The sequence below is a fragment of the Canis aureus genome, chromosome 10, assembly GCF_053574225.1.
Source record: "Canis aureus isolate CA01 chromosome 10, VMU_Caureus_v.1.0, whole genome shotgun sequence".
Lineage (NCBI taxonomy): Eukaryota > Metazoa > Chordata > Mammalia > Carnivora > Canidae > Canis > Canis aureus.
In genome coordinates, this window is record NC_135620.1 from 14043940 (window position 1) to 14070085 (window position 26146).

The 26146-nt window shown below is 37.7% G+C and overlaps 1 protein-coding gene across 1 annotated transcript in view; it reads left to right on the forward strand.

The window, feature by feature from the left end:
- Positions 1-417: 417 nt before the first annotated feature.
- The window catches only part of SNX2 (sorting nexin 2), a 57343-nt gene continuing 31614 nt past the window's right edge, over positions 418-26146 (forward strand). Inside the window, exons 1-2 of the mRNA XM_077911417.1 lie at positions 418-586; positions 23531-23648. Coding sequence (XP_077767543.1) covers positions 479-586; positions 23531-23648 — 226 coding nt within the window. The 5' untranslated portion in view covers positions 418-478. The remainder of the gene's footprint in view (positions 587-23530; positions 23649-26146) is intronic.

The window sequence follows — 26146 nt, forward strand, 5'->3', positions numbered from 1 at the left end:
GAAGAACATCTCCATCACGTTCGGAGGTTCCGGAACCGGCTCTTTTCCATCAATCCTCAATCTTGCCCTCGATCTGTGTATAATCCAAGCGCGAAGACTGGTCCCCAAACCCTTCCACTTCCTAGAGCAGATCCGAACAGGGGTCCTCCCAGCTTTAAAACTGGCAAGAGCGAGAGACATCGCTTGGCCTAGACGTGCTGCGAGGGTGAGGGTGAGAAGAGCCCAAGAGCCTCCCACCCAGGTCGGGGCAGCAGCAAGCGGGCGGCGAGAGGCGACGGCGACCCAGACGCGGGGTGGAAGGAGGGAGAGGCAAAGGGGCGGAGCCGAGCGCGAGGCCGGGGGCGGGGCCACGGGCGGTGGCCCGCGGGGGGCGGGGCCGGGGGCGGGGCGCGGGGCGGCCGGCGCGCCAGCCCCGCCGTGCGTGCTCACGTGACAGGCCCGCGAGGCCCCGCTCGCGCAGTCGTCTGGACGAGCGAAGATGGCGGCCGAGAGGGAGCCTCCTCCGCTGGGGGACGCGAAGCCCACCGACTTTGAGGAGCTGGAGGACGGAGAGGACCTGTTCACCAGCACTGTGTCCACCTTAGAGGTGAGACCGCGCCGCCGTGGGTGCCGCGCTCCGCTGCCGCCGCGCGTCTCCCCTTAGGTGCCTTTCCCCTGGCCGTACTTGTGCCTCCCCACCCCCCGGGTGTGCGGGACCTGGTCCCGGCGACACCTGTGACGCGGGCCCCACCTCACGTACCTGGACGGCGAGGCTTCCTGGGGAGACCAGCCCGCCGCCGGGGGCCGACCTGAGCCTCAGGGGCCGGGACCTCGCCCGAGCATCCCAGCACCCTTCCCCGCTCAGCTGGCCTTCCTCGGTGTCACTTGCACCTCTTCTCCAGACCACCGAGGGGCTTACCCTGAGTCCCGGTGAGCCTCCCCACCACCCTCCCGGCGACCTCCGCAGCCCCTTGGGAGAGGCGCTCGCGGTTCCCTTCCCCAGGGAGGGTGTGCCCCTGGAACGGGAGAGCAGGCAGCGGGGCGTTGAGTGGCCGTGGCTCCCCGGGGAGCGCTCTCCCAGTCGCGGCCCCGCGCCGACAGCCAGTTCCCCCGGAGGGAGGGGCTCGGTGACTGTTAGATGCATTGAACTGGTTTTTGTCTTCTGTAGTTCCTAGACTTTTTACGAATAAGAGTGTTTATAAAATATAAAGTTGGGAGGGAGTAGTCCAGGAAAGTGCTGGTAGGTGTTTTTTTTTTTTTTTAAGTTACCACGGAGAAATAGCAGATCCTCACTCCCTTTTTCCTCTTTTCTCGCATGGTCAGCGATCTCTGAAGTTGAGTGTTCCTGTTTTTGTAAAAGGAAACACTGTTAACTGCATTGGCCTCCTAGATCGACTTCGGGTTTGAATTGCTTTGCATTTGTTGAGGGCGCGCACACCTCCTAGCCCGGTTTTGTGTGTGTGTGTGTGTGTGTGTGTGTGTGTGTATTAGAATGTAAGCAAATTGCCCGGAAGATTGTTTACCTTGGGCTATATTTCCTTATAAAGTGCTTTTTTTTTTTTTTTTTTCCCGTAAGCTTTCTTGGTTCGTGCAGCTCGACACCAGATCAATTGGAAATTACTTTCAAATACTCATCATCTGAAATTCATTTCTTGGAAACTTCCGGGAACCGTTTTCCGCACTGACCATACTCTGCAAATTGTGTATACAGGTTCCCAGTCAGACCCCGCCTCCCCTCAGATCATATGCTTCTTGGGGCTAGGGATAGTGCCTTGATCATCTTTGTGTACCTCCCAGGCTTGAACATTTCCAATTAGTAAATGTTTGCTTGATTCATTGTCAAAATAGCATCTCCTGAGAATTAGTAAGAATTCTCTTGCATAACGAATTGACCTTTTGGATTTAGTATCTTTTTAACTCTTTAAATGTACTGTAAGGCTTTCCTTAAAAATAATGAGAATATCTATCCAGGATTCAAAGGCCTGTATTTCCTTTGAGGGCTGCAAAGGTTTTCCACCAGCTAGGATCAAAACAAACTATTGACCTAGTAGTGTAAACCAGAATACTGTGAACACTAAGCATTCTGCATAATTGAGGTTTTTTAGATTTGAGTACAAAGAACTATAATCTGTATTTCTCATTTGGATGGGACTTTTTCATAAGGTTTTTTTTTTTTCAATAGAAGTCTACAGAAGTTTGAGTATGAATAAATTTAATCTTGGTTAGTGCACTGTGCAAGTTGTAAAGTTGGTTTTGATTGTACATCCCTTATTTTATAGATTCATTCAGGACTTTAAGGTGGTATAACTGAGATTTGTAAATTCAGAATCTTCTTTTGGTTTCCAAACTATAACAGGAAGGATATACAACAGTGCTTTTCAGTATAGCAAACTGTTCTGAAGGGATTTTTTTTTTTTTTTCCATGAACTCTGTTTCTGTTTTCAAAAGTGCTTCTCAAACAGCAGTGTGTTGGGGGGATTCTAGTTTGAAATGCAGATGCCTCATTTCAAACTTACTGGAATCTGCATGTGTAATAAATGCTCTAGAACAGTGGCTTTCAAACTTTATACATAAGTTACCTAGGAATCTTGTTAAAGTACGAATTATGATTCTGTAGGGCTGGGATAAGTCTATTATTATGCATTTTTAATAAACTCCTCATGACTTTCCTTCTGGTCCATAGACAATAATGTGTTGCTAAGCCCCAAATGATTCTGATGCAGATTATCTGCTTTAAATAGTTATTACTAAGCTGTAAATTGAAAGGCATATAACTTAATGTCTTTTAATTAAAGCAAAAGTAAGTCAGTTTTAAAAATTTTATTTATAAAAAAAAAATTTATTTATATAGAAACTTTCCTTTGAGAGCATTTGGAGGGAAAAATCAACTGAAATCCATATAGGTGAAAATAAAATTACAGACATTTTCATTGTCATCTTTGTTAAGCTTGTAATGACCATAAGCTTAGTGCATATGTATATTTTTATTAACACAATATAAGACTCTTTTCCATTCACAATCAAGAATAATCACATAAAGCCAAATTCAGTAAACAAAGCATATTTAAAAATCCTATTGTTTGTTTCTGTTTTGACTATGAAACAAGAAATTGGTGAAAGCTGGCATTAGGGGGCAGGGAATGGAATGAGGAGAAAGAATCCAGTGAAAACTCGTTCTTTTTGGTACCTGAGAGGCAAGGCTTTAAATTGTTTAGGGATACTGCTTTTTCCTTAAATGCTACAACCCTAAGCTTAAAAGGTGCTTACACTAAAACAGCATGGAGACAACACCTTGAAAATGAATAAATAAATAAATAAATAAATAAAGGGATGCCTGGGTGGCTCAGTCCGTTAAGCATCTGTCTTTGGTTCAGGTCCTGATCTGAGGGTCCTAGGAATCCCTGCTCAGCAGGAAGTCTACTTTCTCCAACAACTCTCTCAAGTAAATAAAATCTTTAATAAAAAAAAGTCAGAAAATTTATATTATATCCCTTGTTCTCTATTTTAAACAGCTATATTGATGCATAATTCACATACCATGCAATTTCACTCATTTAATGTGTACAACTTAATAGTTTTTAATATATTTATAGATATATGCAACCATCACCACAGTTTTAGAACATTTTCATTACCTCAAAAAGAAACCCTGTATGTTTTAACTATCATCGCCTGCCCCCACACCCCAACCTTCAACAACCACTGATTAACTTTCTATCTCTTACAGACTTCTCTGTTCTAGACTTTGTATGAATAAAATCCTGTAATTGGTTTTTCATGACTGGCTTCTTTCACTTGCATCATGTTTTCAAGGTCTGTACTTCATTCCTTTTTACAAAATGGAATGAAATGGAGTATTGCTCCATTGAGTGGCTATACCATATTTTGTTTATCCATTCCTCAGTTGATGGATGTATGGGTTGTTTCCATATTTTGGCTATTATGAATAATACTGCAATAAACACATTTATGTACAGGTAGAGTTACTGGGTCCTATGGTAACTCTACATTTAATCATTTGAATAATTGCCAGACCGGTTTCCTAAAGTGGCCACACCATTTTACATTTCCACCAGCCATGTATGAAGAAGGTACCAGTTTCTTCAGATCGTCACCAACACCGGTTATTGTGACTTTTTTTTTGGTTCTCTTCATCTTAGTGGGTGTGAATGTGTGTGTGTGTGTGTGTGTGTGTGTGTTTAAGATTTTATTTATTCATGAGAGACACACAGAGAGAGAGAGAGAGAGAGAGAGAGGCAGGCAGAGACACAGGCAGAGGGAGAAGGAGGCTCCATGCAGGGAGCCTGACATAGGACTGGATCCTGGGTCTCCAAGATCAAGCCCTGAACTGAAGGCCCATTGAACCACCCGGGCTGCCCTGAAGTGTGGTTTTGATTTCATTTTCTTGTTGACTAAAGATGTTGCGTATCTTTTCATAGGCTTGTTGGCCATTTGTATGTCTCCTTAGGAATGTCTATTCAGATCCTTTGCTCATTGTTTAATTGAATTGTCTTATTACTGAGTTATAAGAATTCTTTATGTATTCTGGGTGCGAGTTCCTTACCAGATATATGATTTGCAGACGTTTTCTCCCGTTCTCTGGGTTGTCTTTCCATGTTCTTGATGGCATCCTTAATAAGTTTAAAAATTGTTTGATGAAGTCTAGTTTATTTTTTAAATTTTGTTGCTCATACTTTCACTGTCCTATCTAAGAATTCCCTGCCAAATCCAAGGTCGTGAAGATTTACATATATTTTTTCTTCTAAGAATTTTATGGTTTTGGCTCTTTTAGGTCTTTGATCTGTTTTGAGTTAATTTTTGAATTTGGCATGAGGTTTATTCTTTTGCACGTGGCAGTTCAATTGTCCTAGCACCATATGTTGAAAAGACTATTCTTTCCCCCATGTGAGTGGTCTTGGCATCCTGGTTGAAAAATCAGTTGACCATAGATGTTCACACTGGTTCTCATACCAAACTTAAATATAAGGGTCAGTTGAAGTTAAGATGAGGACCATAGTTTTCCCAAGTGTCACATGATAGAAATTATAGAGCATTTCATATTGAGTTTCCAGATGGTCTTAAAATTCCTTTTCTCTAACCCTATGCTCAGAAGATATCTGACTTCATTGACTTCACCCTCCAAATACTTGGGTATTTACTCTTTGCCATACTGTTTAGGTGATCATCAGTGCAAATAGCAAATTACTGCAAATCTTTAAGAACAGAAAATTTCTAGTGGAGAAGAAAGAGATGTTCAGAAAACTCTGGTACAGGTTGTGATTCTATGGTCCGAAAATATACCAGTTTCCACTGAAAATACCATTGAAACACTGGGGAGATTCTCCTTCCTATCGATGTTTCTGACACATAGTAGATGAATAGTAAATGCTTCTCTTGGCTGGGAGAAGCTCATTAAAGACATAATATATAAGAGAGACCTTGAAGGGGTAATGAAATTTCAAAGTAAAGAATAACAAGGGTCACTCAAGAGTCAGTCCATATTCTAGGGAGCCATAAAAAAATCTGTGTGAGTTGTTGAATATAGGATGTTACACGTTTACTATGTGGTGAGATTGTGAAGGGCTTTGGAATTTGTTATTTAAGTGGGTGAGAGCTATGAAAGATTTTTATGGCAGTTAACATGATCACCTGGGAAGATTAATGTGCCACAGCCTAAGAGGTAAATTTGAAAAGGAGGTATTACTGGTAAGTTGATGAGTTGGAGGGTTTTTTTTATGTCTGAGGTTAAAGACCTCAAGAAAGAAAGCACAAATAATAAAGGAGAAAAGGAATTGATGGAACAGTAGATGAAAAGTTAGATATCTAGAGACTTAAAATGTCTCCCTCTCTTTGAGTGATTCTTACTTAGACACAGGAATTATAAGTTTCGTTTCATTTGTGGTTACTTTACACCAATGAAAAGAACATTAAGTAGTTAGAAATACTGGATGGGCTAAGAAGGTTGATTTAGGAATCTGTCATAAATTTATTGAATGATTACATTAAACCAGGCTGTGGACATCAAGTCCGTGTCCTAAGGCATGTATGAAACAAGGAGAGTCAATATAATAAACATAGCTGTGTGAACAGTTGCCTGCAATGCCAGGGGATCAATGTGTAATTGAAATATACACATGGCACAAAAATGATATAGAAGACTGAGTGATTTGATGGCGTAGAAATGATCTTTGAAATCTGGAAAGTGGGTGAAATTATCAAGAGAATAGAGTAAGACAAGGGGACTATTGCTACAAAGCTTCTAAATTAGTATGTGCTGTGCCTATACAACAGGTAGTAACAGTGTAGAAATTTTCTCAATTCTGTTTTTTGATCTCTGGGTAGACCTCCAATTTAGTACTCATTTTTTTGAAAATTTCAGTGTGAGTTACCTCTGTTAGGGAGAAGACATTTTGTCATCAAGTGTTTAAAGCAGATGAGCGTTGAAAATTACTAGAAAGATTTAATGAAGCAGGATCAAGTTGACCACTTTTCCCTTAAAACCATTAAATTCTGTTTTTTGAGAATGAGTTACTTTTAGTACCTGTAAAAAATGTCATTATATGAAGTTGCTTGAGGCAGAGTTAATCACTTTTTTTGCAACTTTTTTCTTAAAAAGAACAAAATTTGCTTTTGATGTTAATTTTACAAGTAGCCACTTTGCTATGAAATGGCACTGCTATGGGTTTTTTTTCTGTGATGATAGTTTTTACTTGAGGCAAAATTAACCTCAATTTAGTAAAATTCACTACCACTTCAATCAAGATACAGAACACTTTCATCTAAAAAAAATTCTCTCACATAGTTAACCCTTCCCAGTCCTTTTTTTTTTTTTAATATTTTATTTATTTATTCATGAGAGTCACAGAGAGATTGAGAGGCAGAGACACAGGCAGAAGGAGAAGCAGGCTCCATGCAGGAAGCCCAATGCGGGACTCGATCCCGGGTCTCCAGGGTCAGGCTCTGGGCTGAAAGCGGTGCTAAACCGCTGAGCCACCCAGGAATCCCCAACCCTTCCCAGTCCTAATCTCTGGCAACCACTGATGTGTGTAGAGTTTGTATTTTTTCAGAATATCATATAGATGGAATCATACAGTATAAAACTTTTTGTGTAGCTTCTTTAGTGTGAATGGTTTGAGACTCATGTTGTACATTATCAATAGTTCATTACTTTTTTATTGCTGAATTTAGTATTTCATTGTATGTATATATCACAGTTGTTTGTTGAAGGGCCATTCCATTGTTTCCAGCTGCTGGCATTAATGAATAAAGCTAATATAAACATTTACGTGCAGGTTTTTGTATGAACACAGTTTTCTTTTGGATGAAAACTTAGAAGCAGGATTGCTGGGTTGTATGGGAAGTATGTTTGCCTTTGTAAGAAACTGCTGTACTTCTGCCAGAACGCTTTACAAGAAGTGAAGTCATTTGCTTTTCATCCCATGAGTTAATGGCTCTAGTACTAATACAACTGAGGACAGTGTTACCCATTAGGACAGTGTTATTCCAGTCGGAGAATCGTTAAGCTATGGTTTCATTTTTTAAAAAACACGATGCTTCAATACAGAAGCATGTCAGTGTATTTCCTGGCATCATCAAAGTCATTTTAATACAGAAACTTTACCTTTATTCAGAGTCACGCTTTATATGATTATTGAATGTTGTAATCTTGAAAAGCTAGCCCCAGGGAACCTTCTGTGCAGCTAGATTTTAGTCTCTGGTCAAGTTTTATTCATTCCTGCTTTGAAGTCTAATAAAATTATAAAAGGTTTAAAGGAAGGAAGGCAAGGAGGAAAAGGACGGGGTGGGGGTGGGGGGGACTTAAGAAAGAAACTGCCAAACCCTTTTCTAAAGGAGATGTTTTGTTACATTACCATAGCAATGAATGAGAATACTGGTTGCTCCACACCTTGTCTGCTCTTGCTAATGTCGGTTTTGATTTTGGGTAATGGTGAGCTTTAGGTCGGTTTATTTTGGATTGAAAGAAGTGATTGTTAAATATTGTTCAATTGGGAATTTGTAAGCTGGTTTTTAAAGCCATTGTTAAAATTAAGTTACACAAACATATTTAAATGAATTACATTGAAAATGAAGGTGCGGCATCTGGGTGGCTCAGGCAGTTAAACAGCCGACTCTTGATTTTGGCTCAAGTCATGATCTCCAGGATTCAGGGATCTAGCTCAGTGTTGGACTGCACTCAGCAGGGAGTCTGCTTCACTAATTCTCTTTTCTCATTCTGCCTCTCCTTTCTCTCTCAAATAAATAAATCTTTTTTAAAAATGTAATAAATAGGGATCCCTGGGTGGTGCAGCGGTTTGGCGCCTGTCTTTGGCCCAGGGCGCGATCCTGGAGACCCGGGATCAAATCCCATGTCGGGCTCCCGGTGCATGGAGCCTGCTTCTCCCTCTGCCTGTGTCTCTGCCTCTCTCTCTCTGTGACTATCATAAATAAATAAAAAAAAAATTTTAAAAAAATGTAATAAATATTAAAAACTTGTCACTTCTGAATTCTCTTACTGCATTTTATTATTTCCTGTGCTCTTGAGGTTATATGTCTATTGTATTTGTACAGTGTAACTTACATATCTTCCAAGTCCACTTTCAGTGAGGGGTACATAGCCACAGCAGGCATTGAGCAAAAGCTGTAAATGAGTCTTCCCTCTCAAAGACCTTCTTGCTAAATATTTTCCAGCACACCAGTGATTTTTAGCCCTTCTAACCGGTTTGTAGTGTTATTTCATTGTGGCTTCAATATACATTCTGTTATAGTGATGTTGAGTGGCTTTTCATGTGCTTATTCACCATCTGAAAATCATCTTTGGTGATGTCCTTTCACATCTTTTGCCCATTTAAAAATTTGGATCTCTTTATTAAGTTTTGAGAATTCTTTATGAATTCTCGATACAAATCCTTTGCCAGTTGTGGTTTTGCAGATTTTTTCCCGGTCCGTGCCTTCTCTTTTTATGCTATTTTCGAGCTATCCTTTTGTTGTTGTGATCAATAGTACTTTAGATGTCACATATGAAATCCTTTCCTAACACTAACCCAAGGTCACAAAGGTTTTAGTTACACTTTCTCCTAGACATGTGTAATTTCAACTTAACATTTATGCCTCCAATTCATTTTGAGTTTACATGTAAGTTCACGATATGGGGTATTTTGCATATGGATACCCAGCTGTTCCAGCACCAATTATTGAAAAATAATCATATTGTTAAGGTTTATTTTATGGCTCAAAGTATGGACCTTGTGGTAAATGTTTTGTTTGCATTTCAAAAGGTTATGTATAGTCAGATGTTGATAAGTGGAGTGTCCAGTAAATGTTACTTCAAATTTGATTGATTGTATTTTGCAGTGTATACAACATCATCAATGAATTTCAGATGCTCTGTGCTAAGTTTAAGAAGCTAAACTTATGGGACGCCTGGGTGGCTCAGCGGTTTATCGCCTGCCTTCTGACCAGAGTGTGATCCTGGAGTCCTGGGATTGAGTCCCACATTGGGCTCCCTGCATGGGGCCTGCTTCTGCCTCTGCCTGTGTCTCTCTGCCTTTCTCTTTCTGTGTGTGTCTCATGAATAAATAAAATCTTAAAAAAAAAAAGGCTTGATTTAAAATGTTTCTTGGTGAGTTATCTTTGCATCTTTTTCAAAGATCAGTTGAACCATACATATGTGCATACATCTATTTCTGGACTCCATTCTATTTCACGGATTTACTGTTTCCTTTTGCCAGTTGTATGCTGTCTTACTGTAACTGAGTCTTGAAATTAGTCGTATGAGTCCATTGACTTTTTTCTAAATTGTTTTGGCTCTTCTACTTTTGCCTTTCCATATAAGTTTAGGATCAATTGATTGACTTCTACCAAAACTTCCACCTGAGATTTTTATTTGGGATAGTGATGAATCCATAGATTAATTTTGGGAGATTTAACATGTTGAGCCTTTAAGGCATAGATTTACTGTTTCTTTACATTTTGTTGATTTACTTGATTTTTTTCATCACTGTTTGTAGTTTTCAGCGTACCAATCTAGCACATATTTTGTTGGCTTATACTTATTTCACGATTTCTTTTTTTTTTTTTTAATTTTTATTTATTTATGATAGTCACACACAGAGAGAGAGAGAGAGAGAGGGAGGGAGGCAGAGACACAGGCAGAGGGAGAAGCAGGCTCCATGCACCGGGAGCCCGACGTGGGATTCGATCCCGGGTCTCCAGGATTGTGCCCTGGGCCAAAGGCAGGCGCCAAACCGCTGCGCCACCCAGGGATCCCACAATTTCTTTTACATTTATTTATTGGTGGCCTGTTGACCCTCTATCCAGGAACTGTACTAAGCACTCATTAGGTATAGTAGTGTTTTTTTGTAGCATCCATGGGATTTTCATGTATATAATCATGCTGTTTGTGATTTGGAGTTTTGTTTCCAGTCTCTATGCCTTAATGTAATAGCTAGGACCATTAGTATAATATTGAATAGGAGTAGTAAAAGTGGGTATCACTTTCCCTTTTGTGAACTTTAGGAGGGTAATATTCTTTCTCTCTTACATATGATGTTACCTGTTAAGTTTTTTTGTTTTTTAAACATTTTATTTTTTAAGTAATCTCTCCACCAACATGGGACTTGAACTCAAAACCTCAGGATTCAGAGTTGCATATTCTATTGACTGAGCCAGCAAGTTGCCCCTTAAGTTTTTTTCTAGATTTCTTTCATCAAATTAAAGGAGTTTTATTCTTAGTTTTCTGAAATTTTATATTCACAACTGAAGGCTGGTGTTAGCAAATTCCTTTTCTGCATTTAATAAGATGATTATGTAACCTTCTAAGGTTAATTATAATGTGGATTATAATGATTGATTTTTATCTTTTTGTTTTTATTTTATCTTTAAAAGATTTTATTTATTCATGAGTGACACACAAAGAGAGGCAGAGGGAGAAGCAGGCTCCCTCCTGGGGACTCCAGGATCACGACCTGAGCCAAAGGTAGATGCTCAACCACCAAGCCACCCAGGCATCCCTATAATGATTGATTTTAAAACACTGAATAAACCTTGCTTTCCTAGAATAAGCCCATAGAATCATAAATGTACTTAACCTTTTTATATGTTGCTGTATTCAGCTTGATAGTATTTTGTTTAGGCAATTATTGTCATGATAGATATTTGTGTAGTATTTTCTTTTACTTGTAATGTCTTTAATTTTGGTATAAGAAATACTGGTCTCATTAAAGGAATTGGAGAGTGTTTATTCCTCTTCTATATTCTTGAAGTTGTATAAAATTAGTCTTATGTCTTAATAGGACTCACTAGTGAAATCATCTGAGCATGTAGTTTTGTTTTTGAAAGACTTTTAACTTCAAATTCATAATACATACAGGGTTATTTCTTGTAGAACTTCTGTAGTATGGGTCTTTCAAGGAATTTGTCCATTCAGTCTAAATTGTGAAATTTATGGGCATAAGGTTTTTCATAATACTCTATTATTCTGGGATGCCTGGGTGGCTCAGCGGTTGAGCATCTGCCTTTGGTTTGTGATTCTCGTCCGGGGGTGGAGTCTTACATCAGGCTCCCTATGAGGAGGAGCCTGCTTCTCCCTCTGCCTAGCCTCTCTCTGTGTGTCTCTCGTGAATAAATAAATAAAATCTTTAAAAGAAAATACTCTATTATCCTGTGACCATGTCTGTGGCATCTGTGGGTGATGCCCCTGCCTTTTCATTCCTGATATTGATAGTTTATCTCTTCTGTTTGTTTACTTATTTATTCATTTATTTTAGTCTTACTACAGGACATCTTGTGATCTTCTCAGAGAATCAGCTTTTGCTTTCTTAATTTTTTGCCTTGTTACTTATCTATTCTATTACTGAGAGAAGAGTGGTGAAATCTCCAAATGTAATGTAGATTTTTAATTTTTTATTTATATTTTTTGTTAGGTTTTTCCTTCAGAGTGATGCTCTGTTCTTAGAAACATAGACTTATAACATTGTTATGGTTTCTTGGTAAATTGATGATCCTTTTATCATATGATTTGTCTCTTTATTGCTCTTTATGGTCTCTTTATTTTTAACGTTTTTACTGTTAACTATCTGTATCTTTAAAGTAAGACTTTTATGGGGGGAGGGCAAGATGGCAGAGGAGTAGGGTCCTCAAATCACTGGGCCCCACCAACTTACCTAGATAACTTTCAAATCATCCTGAAAATCTATGAACTGGAACACTACAGAGAGAAGGGTTTTTGCTTCTAACAAGGTCCTAGATATATTTTCCACTTCTGGATTCCCTTCAACATACTCAACTTAATTTTGGGAGATACACAAGATACGGGTTTTTGTGTGTGGCTTTTTTTTTCTTTTCTCTGCCTCATTTTGTTCTACAATGGCGGAAGTTGAATACCTTCTAAAACATGACCAGTATGCATCCAGAACCAAGTGGTATACCATGCTGGTTCATTCTGTGAGATTCCTCATTTGCATTCTGCCCCCCTATTTTATCTCATTTATGTTTTGGTGGTCAATTTTGGGGCCCTCTACAAGTATTTCTGCTTTACAGAAATTTGGGACTGAGCATCTTCTAACATACAGAACTTAATATACTCAGAAACAAGAGGATCACCCTCTAGAATCCCTCAGGTAGACTACATTCTCCCTCCACCATCTCCTAGTCCCCCTTCTTTTTTTCTTTTCTTTCTTTTTCTTTTATTGTTTTCTTTTTTTCCCCTCTTCTTTACAATTATTGGCCTTTTATTTTTTGCTACTTTGTTTTAAAATTTGTTTTTCATTTTAGTGGTCCTTTTGTTTTATTTCGTTCTGATCTTTGGTTTCAATTTCTGGTCTCTGACCTCAGCAGAATCATCTAGGGTAAAATTTACTTAGGTCGTGGTTGATATTCTTGACTCAGCCCACTCATACAGCCACTCTTCACTGAGAAAAAGGACTAGAAAGAAGAACTCACCACAAAAGAGCATCAGAAGCAATACTCTCTGCCACAGAGTATAGAATTTGGATTACAATTTGGTGTCAGAAAGCCAATTAAGCGCAATTATAAAGCTACTGGTGGCTTTGGAAAAAAAAAAAAGCATAAAGGAATCAAGAGACTTCATGACTGAAGAATTTAGATCTAATGAGGCTGAAATTAAAAACCAATTAAAAGATGCAATCCAAACTGGAGGTTCTAATGACGAGGGTTAATGAGGTAGGAGAAAGAGTGAGTGACATAGAAGACAAGTTGATGGCAAGCTGAGGAAAAAAGAGAAAAACAATGAAAAGACCATGAGGAAAGGTTAAGGGAAATAAATGACAGCCTCAGAAGGAAAAATGTATGTACAATTGGGGTTACAGAGGGCGCCAAGAGAGACAGAGGACCAGAAAGCCTATTTGAACAAATCATAGCTGAGACCTTCCCTAATTTGGAGAGGGAAACAGGCATTCAAATCCAGGAGATAGGTTCCCCCCCCCAAAAAAAAAAAATCAAAAACCATTCAACACCTCGACATTTAATAGTGAAACTTGCAAATTCCAAAGATAAAGAGAAAATCCTTCAAGCAAGAGACAAGAGATCCCTAACTTATATGGGGAGAAATATTAGATTAACATCAGACCTCTCCACAGAGACCTGGCAGGCCAGAAAGGGCTGGTAGGATATATTCAGGATACTAAATGAGAAGAACATGCAGCCAAGAATACTCTATCCGGTAAGGCTCTTATTCAGCATAGAAGGAGAGATAAAGAGCTTCCAAGAAACTGAAAGAATATATGACCACCAAACCAGCTCTGCAAGAAATATTAAGAGGGACCTTGTAAAAGAAGGAGGAAGCCCAAAAAAATAAGCCACAAAAATGGACTGAATAGGTATTATGATGACACTAAATTCATATCTTTCAATAGTAACTCTGAACGTGAATAGGCTTAATGATTCCATCAAAAGATGCAGGGTATCCCCGACTGGATAAAAAAAGCAAGACTCCTCTATTTGCTGTCTAGTAGAGACTTATTTTAGACCTAAGAACACCTACAGCCTGAAAATGAAAGGTTGGAGAACTATTTGCCATTCAAATGGTCTCAGAAGAAAGCTGAGGTAGCAATCCTCATATCAGATAAATTAAAATTTATCCCAAAGACTGTAGTAAGAGATGAAGGAGGGACACTATATCATACTTAAAGGATCTATCCAACAAGAGGACCTAACAATCATGAATATTTATGCCCCTAATGTGGGAGCTGCCAAGTATATCAATCAATTAATAACCAAAGTAAAGACATACTAGAAAATAATACGCTAATAGTAGGAGACTTCAATGTGGCACTTTCTGCAAATGACAGATATTCTAAGCAGAACATCTCCAAAGAAACAGCTTTTTCTTTTTTAAAAGATTTATCTATTTATTCATGAGAGACACAGAGAGAGGCAGAGACATAGGCAGAGGGAGAAGCAGGCCTACTGTAAGGAGTCTGATGTGGGACTCAGTCCTGGAATTACACCCTGAGTCAAAGGCAGACACTCAACTGCTGAGCCACCTAGGCGTCCCAAAACAAGAGCTCTAAATGGTACACCGGACCAGATGGATTTCACAGATATTTACAGAACTTTACATCCAAAAGCAACTGAATACACATTCTTCTCAAGTGCACATGGAACTCTCTCCAAAGTAGACCACATACTGTGTCACAAATCAGGTCTTGATCGATAACAAAAGACTGAGATTGTCCACTGCATATTTTCAGACCATAATGCTTTGATACTTGAACTCAATCACAAGAAGAAATTTGGAAGAAACTCAAACACGTGGATGTTAAAGAGCATCCTGCTAAAAGATGAAAGGCTCAACTAGGAAATTAGAGAAGAATTAAAAAGATTTATGGAAACTAATGAAAATGAAGACACAACCATTCAAAATCTTTGAGATACAGCAAAAGCAGTCCTAAGAGGGAAATACATTGCAATACAAGCATCCCTCAAAAAATTAGAAAAAACTCAAATACACAAGCTAACCTCACACCCAAAGGAACTGGAGAAAGAACAGCAAATAAAACCTACACCAAGCATAAGAAGAGAGTTAATAAAGTTTTGAGCAGAACTCAATGAAATAGAGACCAGAACTGTAGAATAGATCAACAAAATCAGGAGTTGGTTTTTTGAAAGAGTTCATAAGATAAACCATCAGCCAGCCTTATTAAAAAGAGAAAAGACTCAAATTAATAAAATCACAAATGAAAAAGGAGCGATCACAACCAATACCAAGGAAATACAAATGATTTTTAAAACATTATGAGCACCTGTATGCCAGTAAATTAGGCAATCTGGAAGAAATGGACACATTTCTGGAAAACCACAAACTAACAAAAGTGGAACAGGAAGAAATAGAAAACATGAATAGGCCAATAACTAAGGAGGAAATTGAAGCAGTCATTCAAAACCTCCCCAGACACAAAAGACCAGGGCCAGAGGGCTTCCCAGGGGAATTTTATCAAACATTTAAAGAAGAAACAATACCTATTCTGCTAAATGTGTTCTGAAAGATAGAAAGGCATGGAATACTTCCAAACTCGTTTTATGAGGCCAGCATCACCTTAATTCCAAAACCAAAGACCCCACCAAAAAGGAGAATTATAGACCAGTATCCCTAATGAACACAGATGTAAACATTCTCAACAAGATACCAGCCAATAGGATCCAACAGTACGTTAAGATTATTCACCATGACCAAGTGGGATTTATCCCCGGGATGCCAGGCTAGTTCAGCCCTCGTAAAGCAATCAATGTGATAGATCATATCAACAAGAGAAAAAACAAGAACCATATGATCCTCTCAATAGATACAGAGAAAGCATTTGACAAAATACAGTATCCATTCCTGATCAAAACTCTTCAGAGTGTAGGGATAGAGGCAACATTCCTCAACATCTTAAAAGCCATCTACGAAAAGACCACAGCAAATATTCTCAATGGGGAAACACTGGGAGCCTTTCCCGAAGATCAGGAACACGACAGGGATGTCAACTTTCACCACTACTATTTAACATAGTACTAGAAGTCTTAGCCTCAGCAATCAGGCAACAAAAAGAAATAAAAGGCATTCAAATTGGCAAAGAAGTCAAACTCTCCCTCTTTGCAGGTGACATGATACTGTACATAGAAAATCTAAAAGACTCCACCCCAAGATTGCTAGAACTCATACAGCAGTTCCTCTGTGTGGCAGTATACAAAATCAATGCCCAGAATTCAGTGGCATTTCTATACACTAACAATGAAACTGAAAAAAAAAGAAAAAAGAAATTAAAGAGTCAATCCCATTTACAATTGCACCCAAACGCATAAGATACCTAGGAATAAACCTAAGCAAAGAGGTAAAGGATCTATACCCTAAAAACTATAGAACACTTCTGAAAGAAATTGAGGAAGACACAAAGAGATGGAAAAATATTCCATGCTCATGGATTGGAAGAATTAATATTGTGAAAATGTCAGTGGTACCCAGGGCAATTTACACATTTAATGCAATCTCTATCAAAATACGATGGGCTTTCTTCAGAGAGTTGGAACAAATCGTCTTAAGATTTGGGTGGAATCAGAAAGAAACCCGAATAGCCAGGGGAATATTGAAAAAGAAAACCAGAGCCCGAGGGCATCACAATGCCGGATTTCAAGTTGTACTACAAAGCTGTGATCATCAAGACAGTGTGATACTGGCACGAAAAACAGACACATAGATCAATGGAACAGAATAGAGAACCCAGAAATGGGCCCCCAACTCTGTGGTCAACTAATATGCTAAAAAGCAGGAAAGACTATCCAGCGGAAAAAGGACAGTCTCTTCAATAAATGGTGCTGGGAAAATTGGACAGCCACGTGCAGAAGAATGAAACTAGACCCTTCTCTTACACCATACACAAAGATAAGCTCAAAATGGATGAAAGATCTAAATGTGAGACAAGAATCCATCAAAATCCTAGAGGAGAACACAGCCAAAACCCTTTTTGACCTTGGCCATAGCAACTTCTTGCAAGATACATCTATGAAGGCAAGAGAAACAAAAGCAAAAATGAACTACTGGGACTTCATCAAGATGAAAAGCTTCTGCACAGCAAAAGAAACAGTCAACAAAACTAAAAGACAACCTACAGAATGGGAGAAGATATTTGCAAATCTTGAAGATATACCTATCAGATAAAGGGCTAGTATCGAAGATCTATGAATAACTTATTAAACTAAAGAGCAAAGAAACAATCGAATAATGAAATGAGCAAAAGACATGAACAGAAATTTCACCAAAGAAGACATACACATGGCCAAGAAGCACATGAGAAAATGCTCTGCATCACTTGCTATCAGGGAAATAGAAATCAAAACCACAATGAGATACCACCTCACACCAGTGAGAATGATGAAAAATTAACCAGACAGGAAACAGCAAATGTTGGAGAGGATGTGGAGAAAGGGGAACCCTCTTGCACTGTTGGTGGGAATGTGAACTGGTACAGCCTCTCTGGAAAACAGTGTGGAGATTCCTCAAAGAGTTAAAAATAGAGCTGCCCTAGAACCCAGCAATTGGACTGCTGGGGATTTACCCCAAAGATACAGATGCAGTGAAACGGCAGGACACCGGCACCCCAATGTTTATAGCAACAATGTCCATTTGGAGTTTGCTTGTTCTTGATTCTGTAAATTTATGTCTTTCAACGAATTTGGAATGTTTTTATCTATCATTTGTTGAAATATTTTTGCGTGCTTCTTTCTAGAATTCCAGTGACATGAATGTTAGAATTTTTAATACTATCTCACAGGTTCCTGAGTTTCTGCTTTTTTTGTTTTGTTTTGTTTTTTTCCTTCTCTGTTATTCAGATTGGATATTTTCTTTTCACGTTCACTGGCTTTTTCTGTCAGAAACTGAAAAGAGTCTGAAATTTTATTTTCTAATCTAGAAAATGTTTTATGGTTGCTGGTTTATGGTTGATTAAACATTTTTATTCAAAGCATAGCAAGCCACATGAATATCACATTTGTGCCAGTTTTCTCTATCTCTCCTGATGGGGTGATGTGATGGGGTGAGAAGGGGAGGTTGATATTGCATCTGTCTTCGGTTTGTGTCACAGCTGAAAAACCCATATCCTTAAAATAGGCAATAAGTGTGCCTCTTCTTTGTTCTAGAGAAGACATTTTATTATAATGGACAGAAAACAAATCTGTTCTTTGGGAAACCCACAGTGACCTCTGTTTTCCAAGTCTGTTTCCCAGGAGCTTGGTCTTCTGTCAGAGTTGTACCTGCTGCATTGTCACCCACTTCCACTCAGCTTGGGTCACTTAGAGAAGAGTGGTAAAAGGAAGGAGAGAAAATAAATACAAAGGAGGATGTCTGTTTCCTCCTATTCAGATTTCTAGGTCCTGTTTCCCTGACTCAGCTGGCCAGAAAAGTAAATTTTCTCTTGGATTTTAGAAGTCAGTGCTCTCATTCTTGCTGGTTTCTTGCACCTAATAAGCTACTGGGTTTGGCTTCAGGGCAGGGTCGGGAAAGAAAATGGGATAAGGAGAGGAGGAAAAGGGGAAAAAAAAATTCCACCTACATTCTCTTGGTAGCAGCAGTCCTGGTGTGACAATCAGAAGATAAAAGTTTTTCTTGGTCTCATTGCTATTCACACTATAGTATATAGTTCTACAATTAGAGCCATTCTCAGGGAGCTGAAAGAGAAAAGAAGGACCAAAAAAAAAAAAAAAATCATAAAATTCACCCTTGCGTTTTTGTCTCCTTTTCCAGTTTACCTGTCATCATTTAATTTTAGGATTTTGTTTTGTGTATTCTATCCAGAGCTTTTAGTGTTAATCACTGGGAGAGAAAGGGGCTCTAGTGGGCTTCTTTAATCTTGTTTGGGATTTTAAATACTAAGGCATTCACAACAACCTTGGAACTTTTTATAAGGATAATTTCCAGCACACTACTAGGTGATGATGTAGGGGGGCAAATACACATTTATTAAAAATGCTGATGTGTCTACAGTTGCATATATTGGAGAACTAGTTCTGATCACCCAGAACTTGTGCTCTAGGCAATTAAGTCATCCTTGTTCCCTTCCATCACTTCCTCATTGCACACCTCTTGCACTTACTAGGAAACCGAAAGAGGCATGGGGAGGCAGGAGCAAAGACAAGTTCCTACAGCTTTTAGTAAGTGACTGACTGCTCTAGTTTAGTGAACAAGTTGTATATAAGACTTTAGTGCTTATATCTTATTCAATATAAGTATATCTTAGTTTTAATGAATATTATCAGAAAGTTGAATCGTGTGTAGGTACCCACTTTTTCCATATAATGACATAAGCCTTTTACTGTGCTACTCTGCTTTATTATTTTTTTTAATAGACTTATTTTTCAGAACAGTATTAAGCTTACAGCAAAGTTGAGTGAAGGTACAGAGATTTCCCATATGTTGCCCCTATATATGCGTTATCCCTCATTGTCAACTTCGTCCACAGAAGTGGTATGGTACATTTGTTATGATTGATGAATCTACATTAACACATTGTAATCATCAAATTTTATAGTTTATAGCTTTGCATGCTGTGGGTTTGGACAGGTGTGTAAGGACGTGTTGTATATCCACCCTAATATCACACAGAGTCATTTCACTGTCCAGAAATCATGTGTTTCCACCTCTTCATCCCTTCTTCCCTTCCAGTGTACTGATCTTTTTACCATCTTTATAGTTTTGCACTTTCCAGATTATCATACAGTTGGAATCATGCGATAAGTAATCTTTTTAAAAATTTTATTTACTTATCATGAGAGACACACAGAGGCAGAGACATAGGCAGAGGGAGAAGCAGGCTCCTTGCAGGGAGCCTGATGCAGGATTTGATCCCCGGACCCCAGGTTCACGACCTGAGCTGAAGGCAGATGAAGGTATCCCAGTAATCTTTTTTTTTTTTTTTTCCAGTAATCTTTTTATACTGGATTCTTTCACTTACTAATATGCATTTGAGTTTTCCCTGTATGTTTTCGTCACTAGATAGCTCATTTCCTTTTAGTGCTGAATAACATTCTATTGACTGGAAGCACCAGTTTACTTATTAACCTACTAAGGGACATCTTGGTTGTTTCCACGTTTTGGTAGTTATGAATATAGCTGCTGTAAACATCGTGTACTGGTTTTTGTGTGTACATAAGTTTTCAGCTCTTCTGGATAAGTACTAAAGAGAGTGATTGCTGAACTATATGGTAAATATGTTTAGTGTTTTTTTCCTTAAGATTTTATTTATTTATTCATGAGAGAGACACAGAGAGAGAGGAAAAGACACAGGTAGAGGGAGAAGCAGGCTCCCTGTAGGGAGCCCGATGTGGGATTCGACCCCAGGACCCCAGGATCACGACCTGTGCCAGAGGCAGATACTTAACCACTGAATCACCCAGGTGCCCCAAGAATATGTTTAGTCTTAAAAGAAACTCCCAAAATGTTTTCCAAATTAACTGTACCATTTTGCATTCTCACCAGAAGTGAATGAGAGTTCCTTTTGCCAGCATTTGGTGTTGTCAGAGTTAAAGATTTTTGATCATTCTAATAGGTATACACCTATTAGATACACCTTCATGAGGTATAGTGTTATCTCATTGTTATTTTAATTTGCATTTCTCTATACATGGTGTGGGGCATCTTTTCATTTTTCTCCCAAACTGTGGCTTTTTTTTTATTCTCTTGACAGTATTTTTCACAGAAAGTTTTAATTTTAATGAAGTTATCAATTCTTTTTTTTTTTTTTTTTAAGATTTTATTTATTCATGAGAGACACAGAGAGAGAGAGGCACAGACACAGGCAGAAGCAGGCTCCATGCAGGGAGCCCGACGTGGGACCCGATCCTGGGTCTCTGGGATCACACCCTGGGCCAAAGGCAGCGCTAAACTGCTGAGCCACCCGGGCTGCCCAAGTTTATCAATTCTTTAATGGAGCGTGCATTTGTTATTGTATCTGAAAACTCACTGCCAAATCCAAGGTCATCAAGATTTTCTCCTGTTTCTAGGAATTTTACACTTTTGTGCTTTACATTTAGGTATGTAATCCATTTTGAGTTGATTTTCGTGAAGGGTGTAAGGTCTCTGCAGATTCATATTTTGCATGTGAATGTCTAGTTAAGCCAACACTATTTGCTGAAGAGACTGTTTTTTTCCCTATTCTCTTCTTTGTTCATTCTTCAAAGATCAGTTGATTATATTTATGTATTTTGGGGCTTTTCTCTTCCATTCTTCTATTCTTCCACCAATACCACATTATGTATTGATTATTATAAGCTTGAAGTCAAGTAGCTTTAGTCCTCCAATTTTGTTCTTTTCATTCAGTGTTCTTTTGGTTATTCTGTTTTTTTTTGCCTCTCTCTATAAAGTTTAGGATTATTTTATTGATATCCACAAAATAACTGTCTCCAATTTTGATTGAGATTAAATCGAATCTCTATATCAAGTTGGGAAGAACTGGCATCTTGAAAGTATTTAGCCTTCCTACTCATGAACATGAACATCTCTCCATTTATTGGGTCTTTTATTTCATTCATCAGAGTTTTGGAGTTTTCCCCATACACATCTTATTACATGTTTTATGAGAGTATACCTAAGTATTTCATTTTGGGGGGAATGTTACTGTTTTTAACTTCAAATTCTATTTTTCAGTGATGCTATGTAAGAAAGTGACTTAAGTTCTGCATGTTAATCTTATATGCTGCAGCTTTGCTGTAAATGCATATTAGTTCTGGGAGGCTTTTTTGTTTGGATTTTCTACTTAGACACTGATGTCATCTGTTAACAAAGGCAGTTTTATTTTTTCCTTCCCAATTTTTATGCCTTTTATTTCCTTTCCTTGTCTTATTGCATTAGCTAGAACTTCCAGTACAATGTTGAAAAGTAGTGGTAAGAGTTAACATCTTTGTTTTGTTCCTATTCTTAGTGAGAAAGCTTCTAGTTTCCCACCATTAAGTTTGATTTAGGAGGTGCCCGGCTGCCTCATTGGGTAGAGCATGTAACTCTTGATCTTAGGGTTGTGAGCTCAAGCCCCACATTGGGTGTGGAGCTTACTTTAAAAAAAATGTTGATGTAGGGTTTTTGTAGCTATTTTTTCTCAAATTGAGAAAGTTCCCCTGTATTTTTAGTTTGTTGAGACTACTGCGCTACATTTTTTATGTAGATATGCTTTAGGTTATTTCAAATTCTTCAGTATTATAGATAATGTGATTGATAAACTTGGGGCCAGTTTTTAGGCATATTCATAATTATACTCTCTTCCTCAGCCCCTCCACCCTATGCATGCATGCTCTCTCTCTGTAAATGAATTAAACCTTTTCAAAGAGGATGTTCAAAGGCCATTTAACATGAAAAATTGCTGAGCATCATTGTTCATCAGGGAAATGCAAATTCAAACACGATAAGATATACTTTATACCACCATAATAGCTAAAATGAGAAAGATAAAATATATCAAAATGTTGACAAGGTTGTGGAGCAATTGATGTTTTCACAAAATATGCAGCCACTTTAGATTTCTAAAGCAGAATATTCACCTACCCTGTCATTTAGCTGTTCTACTCATATATACCAAACACAAATTTGTTCACATGTTTACTAAAAGACACATATATTAGGAAGTTTATACAACATTATTGATAGTGGCACAAAACTGATAACTACGCATATGTCCATCAGTAATAGAATGAATTGATTGAGGTATATTTAAAATGGAATGTTTTGCAGCAACAAGAATGTGTAATTTATTACTATAACAACAGTATGGATGTGTCTTAAAACATAACATTAAGAACAAAAACAAAAGAATATTCTGTATGATTCCGTTTTATGAACAAAAACAGGGAAAACTAATCCATGCTGATATGTTCTCTTTCTAGATCTGGGTGCTGGTTACACAGGTGTGTTTGGTTTGCGAAAATACCTAGCTGTATGCTTTTGACATACACACGTTCATTTTTATGTCTTTTTTTTTAAAAAAAAGAGTATTGGTTTTAACTATTATACGAAAACCTGTAATAAAGCTAAAAGCTTCACAGTGTAGCTTCTATTATGTTGGTCGTTATACTTTAAAATTAAGAAGTGCAAAAACAGTCCCTAAGTTCAGTTGAAATACAATGTTTGGGAAGAAGGCATATTTTTAGTTTTAAACCATACAATTTTAGAATAATAGTATTTTAATTCAAATAGTATTAAACTTTTACAGTAAAGGAATACTTGAACTTATACACACAACATGTTTTCAAATCTGAATTTCTTTTAGTATTGTATAGTAAACAGTGTTACTGTATATGGCTGTAAAACACTAAATCTTTGTTAATTTTATCTCAACAAGACAAGTTAGTGTATCTAAAGGGATGACTGGAAAAGATTTTTTTTAAATCTTAAGTGACTTGTTAAGAAGGAAAGTGAGTAAAAATGTGGTTTTGGTTTATTCTTCCCTTAAAGTAGCTATAAATAACTGTCCTTGTTCTTTATTCCCTTTCTATCAAGAGAATGTTCTATTTCTATGATGTGTAGAGTCGTAATTAAACATGATAATCCTTTATCTAATATTGGTATTTTTAACAGTCAAGTCCATCATCTCCGGAACCGGCTAGTCTTCCTGCAGAAGATGTTAGTACAAACTCCAATGGTCCCAAACCTGCAGAGGTGGTGCTAGATGATGACAGAGAAGATCTTTTTGCAGGTATATATAAATATCTTTATTTTTTTAGTAATAGTCCACTGTAGTATATATCCTGTTACAAGATATTCTCTAAAGCAAAACTGAAATTTTGTGTAAGGTATTAGTTAGTGGTAGTTCTTCTTGTTAACAACTTGATAGGAAATTTCCAATTAGATCACTTTGTGAAAAATATAGTTTGTTGAGAGAAGCAAACCATGATCCTTTCTGGTTTTAAGCATTTGAAAATAAATCACATATTATAATTTGATGTTTTGATCAGTACTTACACTCAAAAAACTAATGGTTGTGGCATTCATACTTTGGAAAATATCAGCGTTTAAAATCTTTGTTACTTACAGGTTGTCACAGCAAAATTAACTCGGGATTTTAAAATCATTTAAAATCTTTCTGTTTTAATAAAATACTTCAGTATTTACCACCTGTCGTATTTTGATTCACTTCTGGGTGAGTAAATTGATGGTTGAGAAATTTGTTTTACAGGGCAGGATTTGGTATAGTCCTACCTTTAAAATAATGAATTTTTTTTCAAAACAGTTACATCTGTTTTAACATTAAATTTAGGTAAAAGTTAATGTTTGGATATTGAAAGGCAAATCAATTTTTAGAATTAATGACACAGAAAATTAAAGTAGTAAACCTTTGTTAATTCACCTCAACTGGTTTTCATTGAGTTAAAATTTAATATTGTGTCCTCAGGTTTCATAGTAGTTGCATATTTGAACCATTCTGTATTTTTTGTATAAATATTTTTTGTTTTGAAGATACGCTTCTCTATCACATAGGTCCTTACAAGTTCCTGTTTGATCAGTTTTATGAAGTGTTTATTACAGATGAATTCATGTATTTTATCATGTCAGAATTTAAAATACCATACTAATAAATACCAATAATGTTTCTTATTTATTTATTTATTTGCTACCTAACAGCTTAGAATTAACCAAAGTTGTAACAATCCGTTTTGTTTCCTTTTATGGACTTTTTCCCAGTCAGCTCTTAAAAGTTTTTTTATGGCATTTATGTGTTAAACTAGAAAATGATAGAAGTCCTTTCTCTCCTGAGTAATGGATACCAATCTAAAATTGTGTGTATGTATAGAGTTATACATAGAAGTTTCAGATTATTCTTTTTATAAAAGAGCTTTTCACCTTGTGAAGTCTCAGAATTCATACAGAAGGAGTATGCAGAAACTAACAACAGAACTATGTGAAGGTTTTTTGTTTTGTTTTGTTTTGTTTTTTTGTATTTTTTTTTATCAGTATGCACACTAATTGATTTGCCAAGTGAGGACTATACAATATTTGCTTACTTGGCTTGATGAGAAAAATCTTACTCATATTTACCTAGCATCTGTACTAAATATTGTCATTCAATTATTGTCACCGCTGTTATTTGTTAGAAAAAGAGAGAGAGGGTGGCACATTGGTGATTTAGTCGGTTAAATGTCTAACTCTTGGTTTCAACTCAGGTCTTGATCTCAGGGTCATGAGATCAAGCCCCGTATTGGGTTCCCCACTCACGGGGAATCTGCTTAAAGATTTTCTCCCTCTGCCCTTCCTCCCACTCGTACTTGGTGCTCTCTCTCTCAAAGTCTTTAAAAAACATAAAAGAGAGAGAGACGGGGACTAAATATAGTCATCTGTTTCTGTTTCAAACATAGAAACTCCAGCGGTGTGTGTGGGGGAGGGGGGGGTTGATCTTATCCTGAGATGATGACCTGAGCTGAAATCAGGAGTCGGATACTTAACTGACTGAGCGACCCAGGCACCCTTTATGGTTCATCTTTTATCTTAAACTCAGCTGCATTTCAAAATGATATCATTAGGGCAGCCCAGATGGCTCAGCAGTTTAGCCCTGCCTTCAGCCCAGGGCGTGATCCTGGAGACCTGGGATCGAGTCCCATGTCGGGCTCCCTGCGTGCAGCCTGCTTCTCCCTCTGCCTGTGTTTCTGCCTCTCTCTCTCTGTCTCTGTGTGTCTCATGAATAAATAAAATTTTAAAAAATGATATCATTAGATATTCTAAGACCTAATTTGATCATTTTTATGTGAATGCATTAATAGTACACTTGCATCTTATTTTAATGCTTTTAAACTGGTATATCATTCCTCCTTTTATGGAGGAATATGATTGGATACCATAATAAAGAGCAGCATATGTTTCCAGGATGATGAAGACTGTTGTCAAGCAATAGGAACATGTACTTCTATATTAGAGAAAAGAGTATCAGTAATTCTCTAGGGATCTAGCCATTTTGATTTTAAAACCATGAAGAGATTAGTACTGATACATTTTGGGTAGCATTTCAGGTACTGTTTTGTCAAACATGGTACCAGAAAGAGTTGGAGTGTGACATGTTCCTGTTACTAGTTTACTTGGAGTGCATTCACCAAATATGGTTGACTACAGAGCCCCTCCATTTGTTAGATCCTTCTCACTAAGCTTTGCTGAACATCAAGCTATCATAGAGGAATAAGTGAGGGTAAGCAAATTGCTAAAGTT